Source organism: Cupressus sempervirens, chromosome 10 (genome assembly GCF_028749045.1).
Source record: "Cupressus sempervirens isolate cs-2001-9-10 chromosome 10, ASM2874904v1, whole genome shotgun sequence".
NCBI classification, from domain to species: Eukaryota; Viridiplantae; Streptophyta; class Pinopsida; order Cupressales; family Cupressaceae; genus Cupressus; species Cupressus sempervirens.
Genome location: NC_143127.1, coordinates 830,788,414 through 830,807,549, shown reverse-complemented (window position 1 = coordinate 830,807,549; position 19,136 = coordinate 830,788,414). Strand labels below are relative to the sequence as shown.

The following is a 19,136-nucleotide window of genomic DNA, read 5'->3' as shown; positions in this document are numbered from 1 at the left end:
CGAATAAAAGGGGGTCATCTGCAGATATGCAAGATGATGGGAACTTTGTACTGCAGAATAGCAGTTCAGTAATTGTTTGGGATACCTTTGCAAATCCTACTGATACTCTGCTGGTCAATCAGAACTTCGCAGTGAATAAAACCTTGGGAATTTGTCAAATGCTGAATTGGTTGATTCGAAATTAGATTTTGTTAAGAAGGGGAAATAAAAATAAAAAGTTAATTTAATTCCAACTTCAACCTCTTGAGATGGAATTAACAAATCTTCATTTCAATCAAAATAAAAATTCAAAACCAATTCTAAATCTAGACTAAAGATTGATTTTTAGAAATTTGTTCTCACCAATTTCAATTCGAGACTAAAGATTGATTTTTAGAAATTTGTTCCTACCAATTTCAATTCAATTACAGCAAACAAACGGACCTTAATTGTGATCGAAAACTTCTAAGATAATTAGTAAACATGGAATCATGTTTCTCACATACATATTTAGCATGAACCTTCCCGGTGAAACTGACTACAGTTTTGCAGCTATGTAACCACTCGAGAAGGAAAGATGCCTATAACAGCTATCATTGTTGTCGTCTGTCTGATCTGCTAACACTTGAAGAGACCTCGGTATCTGTGGCGTAGGAGCCTCCATCGTTCCTTCCAAAATCTTCACGACTTCCCCCATGCTCGGCCTCTCATTCTCGTCGTCTTGAATGCACAGCGCAGCCACCACAGCGGCTCTTCTAACCTCCTCGATGTCGGCCTCGCTCGCTATCCTTGCCTCCACAATGCCCATTACGTTCCCCCTCTGAATCTGAGATGAAGCCCACGGAGGAAAGTACAACCTACTTTCCTCCACCCTTAGGTCTAGATTTCTACGACCGGATATAATTTCCAGCAACGTCATACCAAAACTGTATACATCCACTTTGGAAGTGATTGGCAGGCCAGAGATCCACTCGGGAGCCAAGTACCCACGAGTTCCTCTTGTGGTGGTCAGTGCGCGGCTGAAATCTCTGCCAATTAACTTTGCCAATCCAAAATCAGCTATCTTGGGGCTGAAGTCCTCGTCCAACAGAATGTTCTCAGGCTTAATATCGCAGTGAATGATACGATCCCTGCATTCCTCATGAAGATAAACTAATCCTCGTGCAGTGCCCATTGCGATTTTGAACCGGGTCTTCCAGTCCAACACCTTCTGCACATCTTCCGCCCGAGAGAAGAGAAAAGAATTTAGGGAGCCGTTGGACATGTAGACGTAGACCAGTAACCTTTCTGAATTTTCCACGCAGAATCCCCACAGTCGGACCAGATTCACATGCTGTATTCTGCCAATGGTGATTATTTCAGCACGGAATTGCTTTTCTGCGGGCGTGGAACCCTCTAATCTCTTAACCGCAACAGACGTGCCATCTGGCAGAGTTCCTTTGAACACGGAGCCGAAAGCTCCGCTACCCAGCTTATGCTTGAAGTTCTCCGTTGCGATTCGCAGCTCTTTGTAACTGACCTTTTTGAGCGACATTGGTACCTCTTCTGCCACGTATTTCTTCCTCAATCTTCGGCGTTTCCGGAGAAGAAAGGCGCCCGACAGGAGAGCCGATACAGCAAGAAGGGATGCGGCCACAGAAAGTGAAATAGGAAGTACAGGGGCTTTGTGGCTTTTCTCTGATGTCAAGTGCGGCAACTCAGAAGCAGCCACTCTAACAAAGACAGATTTGTCCTCAGACGTAACGCTCATTCCTCGTAAATAACCAAACCACAATCTACAGAGAGGTGGATCAGAAGCAGAAAAAGCGTAGGCTATGCAGGAGCAATTTCTGAGACAAGCAGTCCGGCAGCCTTCCTGTGTCCGCCCGATCTTGTATAAGACGGCTTCTTTTTCTGACAAGTATTGATTCTTCGCTTCAAAGAAACCGTCAGTCGTGCCCTCTGAGACAGAGCAATGCAGGGGTGTTCGCCTAACACACCCATTTGACCACCAACCTTGCGAGCCCTTCTTGGGCTTGAAGCCCTGGACACAACTGCACACATTGTTAGGATTGCAGAGTCCGTACGCCCCACAGATTTCAAATTCACTACATTGACCTCGGTATGTCGACCACCTCAGACTCCAGCTATTATCGTCCATCAAGAAGTAGATTTGTAATTCGCCGTTCTCATTTAACACAAAACGCCCTGTGATCATATGATCCATCGGGTATACAACATAACTAATATATATTCTTGAAGGGGACAGCCTCACACATGACACCTGCATTTTCTTCTCACCTTCCAAGTATGGAAGCTTGGTAAAATAATTTGGTCGAATGTATTCTCCACTGGACTGGTATGGAACCGTGTTGTTAAACAATAACAGCAACTCTGACTTTCCTGGAGCCGTGTCCATTCGGCAAGAGAAGAGCCCAGTTGCAGGATCAGAGGAACTCATCCAGGAAGTCAGGGCCATTCCTTTCCACAGCTTCATGCCAGGCAAATACGTATCTGTAGGATGCGCAAAACTCTCCCAAACAACCGCTGACTCGTTGTGGGCATCACCCAGCACAATGAAATTACCGGAATCCATTATCACAGCTCGTGATGCTCTTTGCCCAAACTCAGTTGACCAAATCAACAGACCGTCTCCGTCAAACAATCTGAGATTACCATCACTTGAATGTTCCAAAACTCCGGGCATCTTCGTGACAGGATTATCTCTGTTGGCCACCCAAACAATGGTCCTCTGAGAGAGTGAGGCATACCAGATGCCAACATACCAATTGTTCGTTCCTCTGGAACTGAAAAATCCCAATGCAAACGTGCCATTCTTGGAGATTAGGGTTTGATTTCCACTGAGCGAAGCCCCTAGTTGAAGGGTATCTCCACCATTCACTGCTTCTAAGTTGCAGTAATGCGCTGAAATAATTACAGTAATACCTAGGAATAAGTGCTTCTTCCCCATTTCAATTGCCAGAACTTTTGAATGGCTCTTAACAATTGTATTTTGGTGTTTAAATAGATAACGAGCAGGCTACCAAACGATTGAGCGGTAGGGCCAGAGTCGTGCCGTAAACGAATTCAGAAATTAGACTGCCTCTAGAAAACGTTCAACTCTAAGAAATAAAGATACTGCCCAAGTAAATCTTCATTACGCATATTTTCATCAACAAATTCTCATCTAACATATTTGGAAACTAGGGTTTGATATCGAGTGAGCGAAGCCCCTAAGACAAGTGTGTCTCCACCATTCACCGCAAATGAATTCCAGGAATGCGCTGAAATAATCACAGTAATTGCTTGTGTTTATGATTTGCTCAATGATAACTTCTATGTAGTGTTTTTGTGTATATCTTGGAGTTTAAATAGAAATCAAACAGGGTAAACCATTGTGTTTATAATTTGCCCAATGATAACTTCTATGTAGTGTTTTTTGGTATATCTTCGAATTTAAATAGAAATCAAACAGAGTAGGTCGTACATGAGTTCAGAGCTTGACTTCTTTAGTCATTCGCACGTTGTGTGTAATTATTCGTCAAGGGTCGTTAAAGGCAACTCTTTTGTATTGAAATTTAAATAGAAATCAAACAGGGTAGGCCGTAAATTTAAATGGAAATCAAACAGGGTAGACATTAACTTGTGACTTTAAAATATATTACATATTTAAGTTATATTATTTATTTAAATTTTAATCGTCTCTAATTAAAGCAACACCTAAAAGCATCAACGAATAGTTCATTATTCACGATTAATTCATTTCCTCTCCTCCCGCGGCAGCGAACTCACCGTGCAAAGCAAACTCTTCGATCAAATGGAGTAATTAGAGGCATCACCGTGTAAACTCATCGAAATGGAGTAATCAGGCGCTGAAGCTACGGTAACCACTCATGCAAATGCATTAAAATGGAGTAATCAGAGGCACGATATTTGGATAGAAGGGGGTATTTGTACTAGAAGAAGCATGATATTTTGTAGTTTTTATGCCCTAGCTGCAGTCTTCTTCCGCGGTTTTGCTCCCTGGAGATTTTCGTTATGGCTGCCTTGTAGCAATGGAGGATCTATTTGTTTCAGCCGTTTAGTTCTAGCGGCTTTACCCGTTGCATTTCACTCATCTCCGTGCCCTGAAATTGAACATAAACGGTATGTTATTGCTTTTTACAGTTTATTTTCTGGGTAAATATGGTATTGCCTATATATAATGTTGAGATTAACTTCAAATTTTTCTATGTACATACAAAAAGCTTGGATTCAATTTTAGTTTAGTCTATTGAAGAATCTTTAATTCTACTTGAAGGTTTCAAATGGAAAATAATTATGGGTTAAAACAGAATTTGGCAGAGAATACTTTTTATACAAAAAGTTTATAAAAAAAGGAACAAATTTGTAGATCCTTAGGTTTGATTATAGCGCCGTTTCGATGCAGAAGCCTATAGAATGGTAGGAACGTGCCCATGCCGAATAGTAAGGCTGGTGCATGCAGAGGTCCCTACGGGCATGAAAGTTTGCCTACCCTCCGGCCGAGTAATGCTGAGCTGGACTGTTGCAGGGGACCATCCTGTGACCGCATACACAGATGCATTTTGAGCCATAAGTGTATACTACATGCTTGATCCCATGATGCTGCATATTAGGCCCTGTTGAGTTCATAATAGCCCTCTCGGAATGCCGACTCATTCCTCCTCTGCAAGAAGTGGCTTCTACTCTCCCTCATGGGCTCCTAAAGCCTCCAGTCCTCCAACATCACTGGGATCTCTGATCTCTGTAGCAGGCCATCCTCAACAATCAAAACACTGTGCAATGCACCTGCCTTTAGCAAATGCCAACAATCGCTCTACAGCCTGATCCTCCACCCTGTGGGCCCGTAATTGAGAAAACACCAATATCCTTCGTGCACCTGCCTCCATATCAGCCACATATTGTCATGTGCTTGCCTCCATATCTGCCAAATATTGTTCTAGGTCACTTGACTCGCCCTGTGTCTCAGATACCTCATGTTGGATATATGCAAGAGCCCTTCCCTTTGACTCCTCTCCCCATACACCACGTCATGTGAGGGACCAACTCTAATTCCCTCAAATGAGAACTCCCCTGTTCCAAATCAACAATCTCATGTGGCACTGGTACCTTCCACTATCGTGAAAGAGGTTTGGGTCCAAAGGGTGCCATGGGGGTGAGTTGATAATGGGTGAGCCAAGTGACAATGGGGTTAGCTGTGGAGGGATCTGTGATCATTTGAAATGCAAATGACGACCCACCAAATCATGTGTGTACAACATTATAAAAATTACTGCATGTAATGTCTGAACATTCAATTGTTAACACCTTGTAGAGCCAACTGTTACTGTCTTCAGCCAAAATGATGAACTCGAGAAATTGATTATCAATGAATGTTGGATGAGAATCTTTATGCTTCCCAATATGTCCAAACTCCAGACTTCTCTGTATGAACACAAGTACTACTATATATATTTAAAATTGGTATAATATCTCTAACGAAACTCTTTATGTTTTGTTAGCATGGGTTTAATATCTCCAATTGAAACTCTTTATGTTTTTTCAGCATTCCGCATGAATATTATTGTATTCCAAGTCTCATTCAGTATTGATCTTATCTATTCAAAGACTAGTCCATATTGAACTCATCTATTGAATGATTGATCATCTAAGACCAATCCTAAAATATCAATACACTACTTATGGCTATATGTTGTTGAATTTACAACATCGATTTTATCATCTTTATGTGGAAATTCTGCATATGAGCTTTGCTCGTCTGAATAAGTCAATTTATCCTCCAAAACTAAGAAAAATTTATAAACCAGTGTATGTTTGTAACGGACAAAAAGAAAATAAATGATAGGTGTGAATCATAGAAAGATAACAAAACAAGCAATGCAAATTATTTATGTTTTAACGAATAGATAAAAATAGATAGATAAATGTAGAAAGATAGATAAAGAAGTACTATCTCTGATGATTAGATGAAGGATATACACCTATCTTTGAATATTTAGGTTGTTTAGACTGTCAAGAAAAGTTGAAGGCACCAGTCTTGATTTTGTCACCGTTCATTTTAAAATCTAGAATATATTTTCTTGTGTGTAAGCTATTACTTAACCAGTCTGAATGAGTTCTAGGAAATTTGCAAATGAGTAAATATCGTTTTTTATGAGATCCTATTCCACAACTCTGCCAAGCTAGTAGGATGCGTGGCTAGGGACAAATTTTTGCCATTAAATATAGAAATTTTCAGTTTGTCTGCAATTTGAATCCTTCTTTTCTCTGTATCTGTCTTGTAGGATCTTAGGGAACCCCTTTTTGTTTTTTAGCAGAGCCATAAATGTTGAAGTACCCTCTCTTCTCAATGTCCCAAATCCACCCTTCATTAATCATGACATGGTCACAGACAGGTGAGTCTTCATCTTTAGATTCTTTACAAGTATCTTATTATGTTTTACTCTCACATGTCTTAGCTTTGTGAAGCATGTTTGATAAATAGGCTATTCCTTTGTGAATCATGCTTGATAAATAGAGCTATTCTTACTTATCCTCATTTTCCTCCTTTGGAATGGATGTCTAGTATGATTGACTGATTGAGACTAGAGACCCGACTTTTCATTGCTGGTACATGCTCCTTTTGTTGTTCAGCATTTTCTATGCAGTTGAATTTTGAATATACTAATGTTTAGACCTCCTTTTATAAAGATGTTCCTTAAAGCAGTGGCTTCATAAATCGTATCCATCCCTTTAGGTAAGGTTACACATAAGATTTATAACATAGAAGCATTACTCTACAAAAAGAGGAGTTTATTGCCATAGGGATGCATGGTGATCTGATTTGAATTGGATTACCCACTTTTTCTGTTTGTGGGCACGTATGCCAATGCCAAATAAATAATGGGCAGATAGAATAGAGGTAGCAGTTCAAGTGTGCACTGAGTACAGCTCAGCCCCTGTTGAAGAATGAAGGGCTCAAGCATGCAAATGATGACATAAATAGCAATTGACAGTTTATAGATTGGGGCACAGAGAAGAAGTAGAACACACAGAAAAGTGTAGAAAAATAGTGTCTAGGACAGAGGACTATAATGTAGAATAACAACAGAAAGTGCAGAAAAGCAATGCTAAAGTCAGGGATTTGGAGATAAATTACGCATGTTTCTCAGACCTGTCAATTGTTGTTTATGATTCTTGATAATAATCCCTATATTGTCTGTTACCATGGAAAAGTGTCAATGGAATTCTTTTGGTAAAACCTTGGTAAGGTTCCATGTTTCTTGTGACTAGTCTAGTACTTATTCTTGTTATGTTGGCAAACATGGGTAATGTTTGAAGACCTAGTCTTGTTTGAAATACACAAATTAATTAGCCAAATTTTATTGTTTGAAGTCACGAAATACTCACTGTCCATGATTACTGAGACTATGAAAGGATAACACTCAAAATGGGCACTGCATCTTTCACAATTTTCTGTGATTTTGATAAACATCCCAAGGAATCTCTTTTGTTATCGAAATTGTCCACATCTGATGAATTTATCAGATATTTGGAATGACACTTCTGTCAAAAACCTTTGGGAAGATTCGAACAACAAATATCAAACTTTGAAGAAAAGGTATGGTGCTACTATATTTGAAAGACCTGTTGTTTAATAGAAAGTTGAGTGGAGGCCACTCTTTGTTGGAACAACTTCTTAGACAAGAAGACTTAAGAGATCAGTTATTTGCAATCAACAGAAAGGTGGCTGAAGATGAGATATGGTTGCTCTGTTAATAGTTTGTCCTCTTTTGAAACGTTTTTGAAGTTATTACATCTTGCTAGAACACTAACGTTTGAAACTTAGTTCATATATGTTATAAAAAGAGCAAAGATGGGCATAGACATAAAACTATGGTTTGGATAGCCTAAGAATCCACTTGCTGCATGGTATAAGGGCAAAGTGTAGAGAACATTAAATTTTGAATCACAGTCTAAATACACCAAATGTTAGTGAGGTGTGTCAAAAAACTTGTCTCTGCATTTGCTGGTAGAGAATCAAATCCACGTTTGAATGCCATTTCATATATTTGTAAGAAAAATAGAGACATGCATAGGTGGAATATTCCATTTTTGTAGTGTCTGAGGACATTGACTTTGTTATGATCCAATACTTATATTCATTCAAATTGTATTGTCTACAGAAAATGGCACAACTGCAGTAAATGCGTTTCTACAGTAATGAACATTTATCCATTGTTATAACAAAATTGGCAACATACTTTGAGTTAAACTGTCTAAAACAATAGCATCTCAGTAAATATAATTTCTAAAATAGGAAGTCAGCATTCATAATGCTTACTGCATATTGTTGCAAACATTACAGAGTTTTTCCTAAGCAACCTTGGAGTGCTGCAGATATAATGATGCCTTATAGGTGAAATTTTCTGGCAATTATGAATGTTGATTTGCAGGGATAGTATTGGGATTGTCGTTGATGACCCTTACTTACAGTTTCAAGTTGCATGTGGCATTTTTTTCTTGGTGGACATCCAACAGACACAATAATGCAAACAAGGGTGCCCGCACCTTGTGAGTGGCATGAGTTCTGCACTGTGTCTCCCTAGCCTTTTGTGCTCCACGATTTTTTTTCTGTGCTTCTTTGATGCTCTCCAATGACTCTTGTTGTGATGGCAGTTTGGAAATGAATATAATAATAATTATTTTCATATCTGATTCAGATCAGTGTATGAATTCAGTCACTAGAGGTGTTTTTTCCTACCTGGGTGCTTCTTGCACAGGTTTGTTCCCCAAAGTAGTTCAATAATGTAGGCCATAAACTCAGAAAAATACTAGATATTCAATGGCTTAAGGAGTGCCTTTTGGTCCTTAAATACCTGTTTGCATTTGAAATTGAAGTAGGCAACTAGTTTGAATTGAATTTATTGTTTTTTCTTCTTTGGTATTGACTAAAAAGAGTATTATTATTAATCTATTAATGATATTTAAATGCTACAAAACACTGATTTAAATAATTAGTTTAGCACTAGGACTTGACAATTCTCCCATCCCAAATTTTGCTTGCCCTCAAGCAATCGCGATTTTAGATGATCAAATATCTTTGCTCCCTCTCATATGGCATCTTTGAGAAGTAAACTTTTCCACTTCACCAAATATTCTTGAATAACCATATTTTAGACTTTTCTCCCCTTCATATCAACGATAGCCCTGGGCTCTAAAAACAACTTCCCTTCATCATTAAGCGGCGGCAGCTCTAATGATGGAGTGCTATTGATTGAGGGCCTTTTGTAAGGCACAACTTGTGAAATTATGAGCTCTGTTGTTGTTTGGGAGCTCAAGCTTGCAAGCAGCCTCACCTTTTCCAACACTCTGACTCTTTTTGATATTAAAATCTGTTTGTTTGGAAGAGGAAGTTGAAGTTCACAATTAGGCTTCTTATTAGGCTATTCCCCCTTAGGAGTGGATTTTTTAGATTCTTTTGTGGAATTAGATGTGGATTGTGTGTTCCTCTTTAGCTTGTTTGTAGATTGCTTTTGTTTCTTGGTGGATCCTATCTCCTGACTTGACCTTTTTGAAGTTATAAAAAACAATTCTTCTTCGGATGAGTTCATGGAATAGTTGAAGAAGAGGGGTGGAGGAAGGGCTATTCATAGAGGACCAATAGTTTAGAGGGACCTGCAACAGGCATTTGGCAAGATTACAGTTGATCGTTTTGATGGTAATGACAAATGTACAACTAGAGCATAGGTACAACAATTGGACAATTACCTAGCTCATAGTCCTATGGTTGAGGGTGAGGCAATAGTTTAGAGGGACCTGCAACAGGCATTTGGCAAGATTACAGTTGATCGTTTTGATGGTAATGACAAATGTACAACTAGAGCATATAGCTCATAGTCCTATGGTTGAGGGTGAGGCAATTAAGTTTGGCACTATACATTTTGGATGGAGTTGCACATGAGTGGCAGTACCATGGGTCTATAGCCTTGGGTCACAGATCTATCACTACATATGACGAGTGTACTGATGAATTCATCAAAATATTTAACGAAAAAATATCTTGAGTCGCACTTTAACGAGTTGGCACGGTTCACGTGATATGATTTGGATTCTTGCATAGCAGATTTTCAGAGGCTTTCTGTAAGGGCTTCTAGAATTATAGAGAGGTGGAAATGGTTGGACTAGCTTAAATCATTGAATGAGATCTCCTTTGCATTTGATGTCGTGTGTCATGGGGGTCTTTACGTTCTTCTCAAACTAATTTGAGGAATACCATGTTCAGTGTATTCCTTTTAACTTTTGTCAAATGGTTCACATGCAGTTACAGTAAGCTTCCTACGGTATTCATTTCGCATGATGTAGGTAATAGAGTCCAGATGACAGCTTGTTGACAATATGACACTAATTTCTATTAGAATATGAAGACTCACTAAAGGAAATAGAGTCCTATCATGTTCTATGGATATCACAACCTCATGCTTAGTTTCAGTTGGGTTCCCAAATGTTTTAAAGAGGGCATTCTGGATTATGTCCCAATTAAGTTGTCATGCATTCATACTTCATAGCTATGTATGTTCTCTCAAATAGAGTCTTGGCTCTTTGAAAGCCATAGACATGATGTCTTCTCGCATGTGGAGTTAGCTTACGTGATTGTGCAAATGTCTTCCCAAGCAATTCATGAATTTCCTCTACTACATGATGCACTCCATTTTCAAACTTGCTCTTTTCATAAACTCCAGTACCGGGAGATTGTGACACATGCTTCCTATTTTATCAGCCATCCATTAATAACATCCCGCCAAATATTTTAGTCACCCCTACATGTTTTCATATTTCAGGTTCAATAAATAATCGAATTGGCTTCAAAGGGATGATTCATGTGGCTCTGTAGCACTTGAGACCAAGGACATTAATGTTTTCATGATAATGGGGAACTCTTGAACTGATTCAAACTTGGGGGCACGCTAAAGTTATCATGACCTACCTATTTGACGAATGCAAATGCCACACCCGTGACATCTACTTCTTCTAATATAGGTGTGATGTGCTATGTCATCCCATGCTATTTGTCAGGTTGAAGCACTTCCTGCAATAGTAGGAATGTGGCATTGACCCCTTTGTTAATTGGGCATTTGTCAACTATTTCTACTCAATGTGTTTTACTTAATTTGAGTTGCTGAAATGAGGAACTTTACATCTGCAAAACCTGGGCACACATCAGCAATGATCTCTTCTTGGTGTTGAGAAAACTATAGTGATCACTGGCATCACAGAGTATGTTTATTTGTTATTCCATTCACTTGGAGTAGCAACATGAGTTGGACGGTGCATAGATGAACCAACATATACATTGTAAATGAGGCACTTGTTGATTATATGCATCATGTCCTGTTTACTACCTTCGGGTGCTTCATAGGAGTAATACTTGAATTAATCACTAGACTTTTATAAATGGCTCCTCCGAAACCATATTTCTGATCTTCATTAACCAATCTCAATATAGAGATATATAAGTAATGCCCAAGGGTTTGATACTACATGTCTTGGAGTTGACAATCTCACAACCTTCAATTTGAATCTGCATCCTTGAGGTTGTGAGTGTTAACTCTAAAATGTCACATCATAGACAAGGTGCACGTGTTTCTTTTTGATAAAATGTGTCCAAAAGTGAATGCACAATTTGGGCACACTGACTGTACTTGACCTAGTAGAAATAAAGTTTAAACAAGCTACATATGCTGGCAAAGACATACTTCCCAAATATAGAAGCACAGACAGGGCACTTGGACTATTTTTAAGAATGCCACCAGCAGTTTCATAGTCAGGATGCCACCAACAGTTTCATAGTCAGGATGGATTATTTCGCAAGTTTATAAATAAAAAGAAAAAATTGCCAAAAAAACATATCACCAGCAAAAAAAATTAGACCAATGCAGTAGAAAATCATTTTATATAATGTGATTCCTACAGACCATTTTGCTGGATTCAAATTGCAATTTGTTTCATTACTAAATTACAGATGTACAAAGTTTGTATGCTTATAAAGATCGAATCTATAAAGTCACCTTTATCTTTATATCATTAAGTAAATGGATCATAGCGAAGAATATGCATAGTTTAATGAAAATGACAAGATATACTTTTGCATCTGGCACAACTAATATGGTGGATAAACCTTTTTAACTTGAGGCTCCATACTGCCCCTTTGGCTAATCAAAGTGTGATGTGGATCTTGTAAGGGTACTGTAAGACTTATCTTTCGACCTGTCGAAGGAGGGTCAGGTGCTTCAAACACAGAGATCCATGTATCGTTAAACCTTCACAACACAACCTCGTTTGTACTGGACAAACCTAATGGCTTGTCATCTTATTGTTTGTGTCATGAGGGTATACGAAGCACCGCCATCGAAGTTGTTAATTTTTATCATTGTTGTTGTGATTGGTGTTGGTACTGTTGTTGGGGAACAACGGCAAGATCTTGTGAAGGTTGCAAGAGACGGAGAGATGTTTGAGCGGTTAAAGTCAGTAAGGAGGAGACTTCATAGACACCCAAAGTTAATGTTCAATGACTTCAATACCAGAAAGGTAGTAGAGGAAGAGATGGATGCAATGGGAGTGCATTATGAATGGCCATGCCCCTGTGGTTGCCCTTTGTGCTGATATGGATTCTCTCCCTCTCCAGGTATGAATGCCGGATTTTTAGGTTTTTATTCCAGGTTGAGCTAGTAGATGCAGTCATCTGTCATATAAATATAGCTATAAAAGAAGGCATGCATATAAGGTAAGGTACTCTTTAGGTGGGTGCTGAATTTGGAAATGATGAAGACTTGTGCCCTAATTTTAAATTTTTTTTTGTGGGGGTGAAATGAGGTTCTTTTTCTTTGCATAAATGTTGTAAATCTTTTTGGCTTTCGATGGAACATATGCATTACATTTACTTGGTGCATACTGGATACCATATAAATAATGGAAGTGTGGTCTTTCTAATGTTCGAAGATATAGTAAACAGGGTTGTTGTGATCATCAGTTTTGAAGCTTGGCTAATCAGGATTATGTTTCAAAGCTGACTAGTATCATATGCTTTATCTTCACCATAGAGTGTTAGTGCTTGTGATTAAAAAGAAAAAGACATTGAATGAATATGGTCTTGTTCACTTTAGGCATTCCATTGGAGTGTAGACAAAAAAAAATCCCAAAAACTTATCCTATAGAGGTAGTACAGTATGGGGGTCAGCGTGTGACTTCAACCTCTGCAAAATTGTCACTAGCCAAATCTCTGTCATAATAGATGACATATATAGCCAATGTATAGATCCTGAAAACCTGCTAGCAACTAAAAAATTGCAAGGCTCAAATCCTATTGAGGCCAGCTTCTAGAACTAGAGTATTAGTAGACAATTTATTATCAGTTTTTAAAATTGGATAAGTATGATGAAATCCCATGCTCAATATTTTGAAATCTTCTTTTCCAACTGTATACAGCAATATGTCCCCTGCCATTATCCTTCTCATTGCCTGGATTCTGCTATGATGTTTTGTCTGAAATACCTCTTTTCTTCCATCCATAATCCTCCCCCTTTCTGTGTTTGTTTGTCTTCTTTTATACATGGTCTGAAGAGTCGATGCCTCCCCCAAAACAACTGAGAAAGACTGACATTTACAGCTTGATTTGTTAAAAAAATTAAGACCTATTTTTAAAAAAATGGTTGGTAGTTTTTTCTCATACAAGGAATTTTTACATATTATAGGCTTATTGGAAGGAAACAGAGGATTTACAGTCTTCCAGTTCTAATAATTTGAAATTCTGATGACTATAGTTTTTGTAAACTAGTTTAGACATGCACATACTGAAATAACTTCTTGCGTAACATACAAAAGCACTTTTTTCTACTATTTTGGGTGAGTTTTAATTTTTTTGTGATCCATATTTTTTTCTATATTTTAACAACATTTTATGTGTTGATCCTAACTAACATCTACAATTTTTTGTTGTAGCTTGCTATTTCGAAATATTCTTGGTGTCCACACAAAATGGCGGACCAGGGATTTATGTTGTTTTTTGTACTCCTAATATCATTTTATTTAAATGAAACAGTAAATAGAATTTAATATATACCATAGAGTAATGTTTCATATCATTATTAATGTGATTAAAATACTAAACTGGTTAGTTTTAATTTTATTTAGAGTAATTTACACTATTTATGAAATGTCTTTGTGACTGTGATAAAACCCTTGAAATTAGAAAATACCTTCAAAAATCTTAACCATACAACGATACTATGTGTAATAAGTCAGACAAATACATTAATCTTACCTTTGGGATATTGAACCAAGATAATCATAAGGTTTGCGTGAGAGATTTTTGAAGAGAATTGTGTTTCTTAGATGGTGCTTAGGTACGGTTATATGATGAGATGGTTCTTAGGTATGATTGTATGATGAGATGGTGCTTACCTATGGTCACATCCATTTTTTGCTATAGAATTGTGTTAAACAATGATACAAATCATTCTAACATATTATCTCGAGTTAGCTAAAGACATACAAATATAAAAATTAGGTTGTGCAGAATTTGAAATTCTCAAGTTGCAATCACGAGCTCTTGAAGAATATATACTATGCAAGTTAAAAACTTAGCACACTTATTGTTGATAGTACATGGTGGATTCAGGAAAATAGGACATTGTCATCATTTGAATATTCAGATGAATGAGCACCAAGACCTGCTCCAGGTACGAATGCATACTTCAATGAAATGATATATTGCACTTGCAAAAGGTGTGAAAATAGGAAATTAAAGAAGCGGTGACTTGTTGGTATCCATAGAATGAAATACGAAGTTTATATAGAAGAGGTCCATTGTAATAACATATCTTATAATAATAATTCATATGCATATTGTTTAATACTTTATTGCTGATCATTTCATTTGATTTTTTAATTTATGAAGAGCCACATCCAACTTCGAACATCGTTGAAGAACCTGTGAATGATACTAATGATAGCCAATCCCAAGATGAAGAGCAAGATGCATTTATGGATGAAAGCACTTCACAGATAAATGAGGCTGGAGTTAATGAATTTATCCAAGACTTCTACACATCTTCTAAGGAACTTATTGATTCACCCATAGCTTAGCTGGCTAGGATGCCTCTATTTCTAAATGCAGACACTTCTATACTAGCAACACTTATGTTGTTGAACTTGAAGGTTACACATGGATTGACAAATACATGCTTTACTGAAATATTAAGGTAGGATATATATTGCTATAAATCAGTTCTCTTTGGTGTCTTCATTTATTTAAGTATTTTGTATACTTATTAAATTGATTTTTTATCATGTAGGCTTTTGGCAAACAAAATACTTCCAAAGGACAATAAGTTGCCTCATTCTCATAGAGAATAATCTTCAATGATGAAAGACATTGGAATGGAGTACAATATATATGACGCATGTCCAAATGACCAATATTGTACTATGGAAAGAATGCAAATTTGAAGCAATGTCCGATGTGTCACACAAGTAGGTATTGCTAAGATCAAGTGTCCAAGAAGGTTTCACATAAAGTATTACGACATATTCCACTAAAGCCAAGGTTTGAGAGAATGTTCAAATGTAAGGAATTGGCAAAATATATGAACTATCGTGCACATGGGAGAACTCAAGATGGTGTCATGTGTATGGCTGCAGATAGCAAACCTTGGAAAGAGATTGAGGAAAAATGGCCACATTTAAGAAATGAGCCAAGGAATGCAAGGATCTCTCTAGCAATGGATGGTGTCAATCCTTTTGGAGATCTTAGAACAACATATTCTGTATGGCCAGTTTTAATTATTAACAACAATCTTCCCCCATGGATGGCAATGAAAAAGGAGCATGCAATGTTAACTCTTATCATACCAGGCATTAGAACATATAAATTCAATGCTTTCTTGAAGATTTTATACAAATACTTCATTTTTCTTGAAACCTAATAATTTTTTTGGTTTACTTAGGGAAGTATCAGGTAAAGGATATGGCTGTATACATGGAGCCCCTCATTGATGAGCTTCGTGAACTAAGGAATGGTGTAAATATGTATGATGTATCAAGATCAATCGATGATAGAAACTTCCTCTTTCATGCAATATTGATCTGGACAATTCATGATGCCCTTGGGCTCTCTATTTGTTGTGGTAATATACAAATTTTTTAATTTTGTAATTACTATTTTCATTGTGCCATTGACTAACTCTAATTTCCATGCTTATTTTAGGGCTACAAACAAAGGGGAAACATGGTTGTCCAACATGTGGGCCAAAAACCTTACAGAGGCAGTCAAAAGATCTCAATAAAATTGTGTATGATGAGTATAGACATTTCTTACCACAAATCATTGCTATCGAGTGCGTGAGAAAAACAAGTTCAACGGACAAGAAGTGGAAACGAGAAAGCCAAGAAGAATGAACCCTGCTAGGTGGAAAGTGATGTATGACAAAAAGGAAACGGCGAGATTTCCACTAGGAATGAAAAGATTCTCAATTTTCTACAACTTAGAATATTATGAGAACTTGCCAATAGCCCACCTATTTGATACTATGCACATTGGAAAAAATGTGGCAGAATGCTTATGGAAACATCTAAATGGAACCAATCATGAAGCACAAATTAAGTTGTGAAAGGACCTGCAAGTTGCCAATATCATGCCAAACATGTGGTTACACAGAGACAACTCATATGCTGATGCTCCATGGACTCTTATGTCAAGCGAGAAAGATAACATCATTGAAACAATGAAAGTGATTAGATTTCCTTCTGAATTTGGCGCATCATTAAAAAACTTATTCACAAGAGATGGATCAGATTTATTGGGCCTAAAAACACACGATTGGCATAATTGGATAAAGGTAACTTTGTAGTATGTTACAAATATTCGAAACCTAGTTAGAAATTTGCATATCCAAGTGATAATATCAGCCCATGCATATGTTAAAATGGCTATTCATCAATGATTGTGTAGTATGTGTTGCCTACAACAATACCAATCAGTTTTGATCATGATGTTACATTAACAATATACAAATTGTCGAAATATTTGAGGTATTTGAATCAATAATGCATAATAATATATTAATCTTATCGTTTTAAGTGCATCATTACTTGTGCCTATGTACGAGCTAATCCTTTCAGTTTTGAAGATATAAAAAATCTTTATCTAATAATTGCAAATGTTTGTAGGTGGGTCTCATCTAAAGAGATACATCAGGATGACTTGAAGTACTGGAAAAGGAATATTTCACTTTTGATGTGTGATATTCAAATGTACTTCCCTACTAGTTTTTTTAATTCTCAAGAGCACTACCTTGTACACTTAGTAGAAGAGATTGAGTTGTGTGGTCCTATTCATATTCGAACAATGTGGCTAGTGGAGAGATATATGAAGGTTTTAAAAAAATTTGTTAGGCAAAAGGCTCAACCAGAAGGATCCATGGTTGAGGGGTATGTGGTTTTCCAAGCATTGGTTCATTTGAGTGAGTACTTGCCTCAATTGCACCTTGAAGCTCCACAATTATGGAATTATAACCAACCTCTATCATTTGAAGGAGAAAAATTAGAGGGGCGAGGGACATCAAAGAGGATAAAAGGTATGCAATAATGTTGAAGCAATAATTTTATGTTAAATTTAACAATGAAAGAATTCAAATAATTATTAACTTATTGATCAATTTTGTTTTTCGTTGTAGATGCTAAGGAGTGGGAGTCATTACATTTGTATATTGCATACAATTCTGACTTTATGTTGGAATGGATGGAGAAGTATGCTGAACTAAAGAAATTAGAGGATGAAAAGGCATGGGCCGACATATATAATAAACATGGTGAAAACACTTCTCGAGGGCTACCTGCAAGCCATAAAATAAGATGGACCGACAGATGCTCATGGAATTGGCTAAAGACCAATATTGAACATGAGGCAATAAAAAAGAAGAATAGAGTGACACCACAACAATTAAATTTTGTTAAAGGATCAATGAATGGGGAGGTGATTCATATATATTAGCATATTGGATACATTTACTGTGTTTTATTTTTTATTTGTTATAATTGAATCTAATTAGTTGTTATTTTAATGATTTCAGGTAAAATATTACAAAGCAATGTGGAATCTTGGTCATCATTTTCGCATTAAAAAAATTGATGAAAATAGACACTTATGATTGTGGTGTTTCAGCATCATTTGAGGTGGAATGTCGTTCACATGCAAATGATAGACGAACAATCACAAGCACACTTTAGTATTATGGAGTGTTGGAGGATATTATAGAGCTTGATTTTACATCTTTCACGAAAGTTGTTTTTCGTGTTCAATGGTACAGTGTAATCAAAATGGGCAAAGATAAAACAATCTTTTTGCACGATAATGGATTCTATATGATAAATACATCTAGGTTTGAAGCCACTTCTGAACCTTATGCGTTTCCAAATCAATGTGACCAAATATTTCTCATTCCAAATTTAGAACAACTTGGTTGGTCCTTTGTTATTGATTATGATCCCAGAGGGCGAAGAGTAACATTTGTTGAACAAAAGACCATGGTTTACTTGAAGATGTAGAAGTCCCACTTGAAGATCCTAGTTTACAAATCCTCTACCCAAATTTAGGCATAATTCACAAACTAGAGGAAAATTGCAAGAATAATAATTCAGGGGATGAACTGAGAAAGAAAAAGACATCAATGTGGGTGAAGATTTGAAGGCATCAGCGTGGGTGAAGATTTTTAAGGCACTTGTGTGTGAACTGATGATATGGACTGTGGAGATAATTGGGTAGGGGTATAACTGGGGAAGAACTAAATTTTGGTCAATAAATAATTCACTTTTTTTCTGATTAAAAAGAGACCTAAAATTGTCATTAATCAAACAATTCTCTATCTTTTGGGCCTATATTGAATCATTGAGATCCCATTCCCCCTTTCCTTTTTCATATCACTTAGTAGAATTATGTTTAATGGAGAAAGGAAAGTTCAGGTCTGTCCATTTAAAGTCTATGATGGTTGGTGCCCTGTTCTTGGACTACAGGGGAGCTATTATTTAATTAATTTTCGTATGTAGGTGCCATAATTGCATGGTGTCTATGAATGTCTAGAAGCTCAAGTGATGCATTTTGTCAGAGCTTTTCTGCAATTACT

General features: G+C 37.1%; 1 protein-coding gene and 1 pseudogene across 8 annotated transcripts in view; one reads left to right on the top strand and one right to left on the bottom strand.

Annotated features, from left to right (window-relative positions):
• Positions 1-369: 369 nt before the first annotated feature.
• On the bottom strand, positions 370-3,306 carry LOC149536542 (G-type lectin S-receptor-like serine/threonine-protein kinase At2g19130 pseudogene; annotated as a pseudogene). Its single transcript, XR_016357234.1, has one exon. The product of XR_016357234.1 is annotated as a G-type lectin S-receptor-like serine/threonine-protein kinase At2g19130 pseudogene (transcript).
• A 357-nt stretch (positions 3,307-3,663) lies between these two features.
• LOC149536539 (uncharacterized) overlaps positions 3,664-19,136 on the top strand; it is a 28,229-nt gene continuing 12,756 nt past the window's right edge. For 4 of the 7 annotated variants that reach the window (XR_016357235.1, XR_016357237.1, XR_016357236.1 and 1 more), the window contains exons 1-2: positions 3,671-4,104; positions 6,264-6,374. Coding sequence is in view for 4 of the 7 variants with exons in the window: in XM_089805312.1 (XP_089661438.1) it covers positions 3,926-4,104; positions 6,264-6,374 (290 nt within the window). In the remaining 3 variants the exon portion in view is untranslated. Of the gene's footprint in view, positions 4,105-6,263; positions 6,375-8,414; positions 13,220-17,184; positions 17,592-17,690; positions 17,990-18,086; positions 18,407-19,136 lie in introns of those variants that run through there. The other 3 variants (XM_089805309.1, XM_089805311.1, XM_089805310.1) reach the window with 3 other exon arrangements.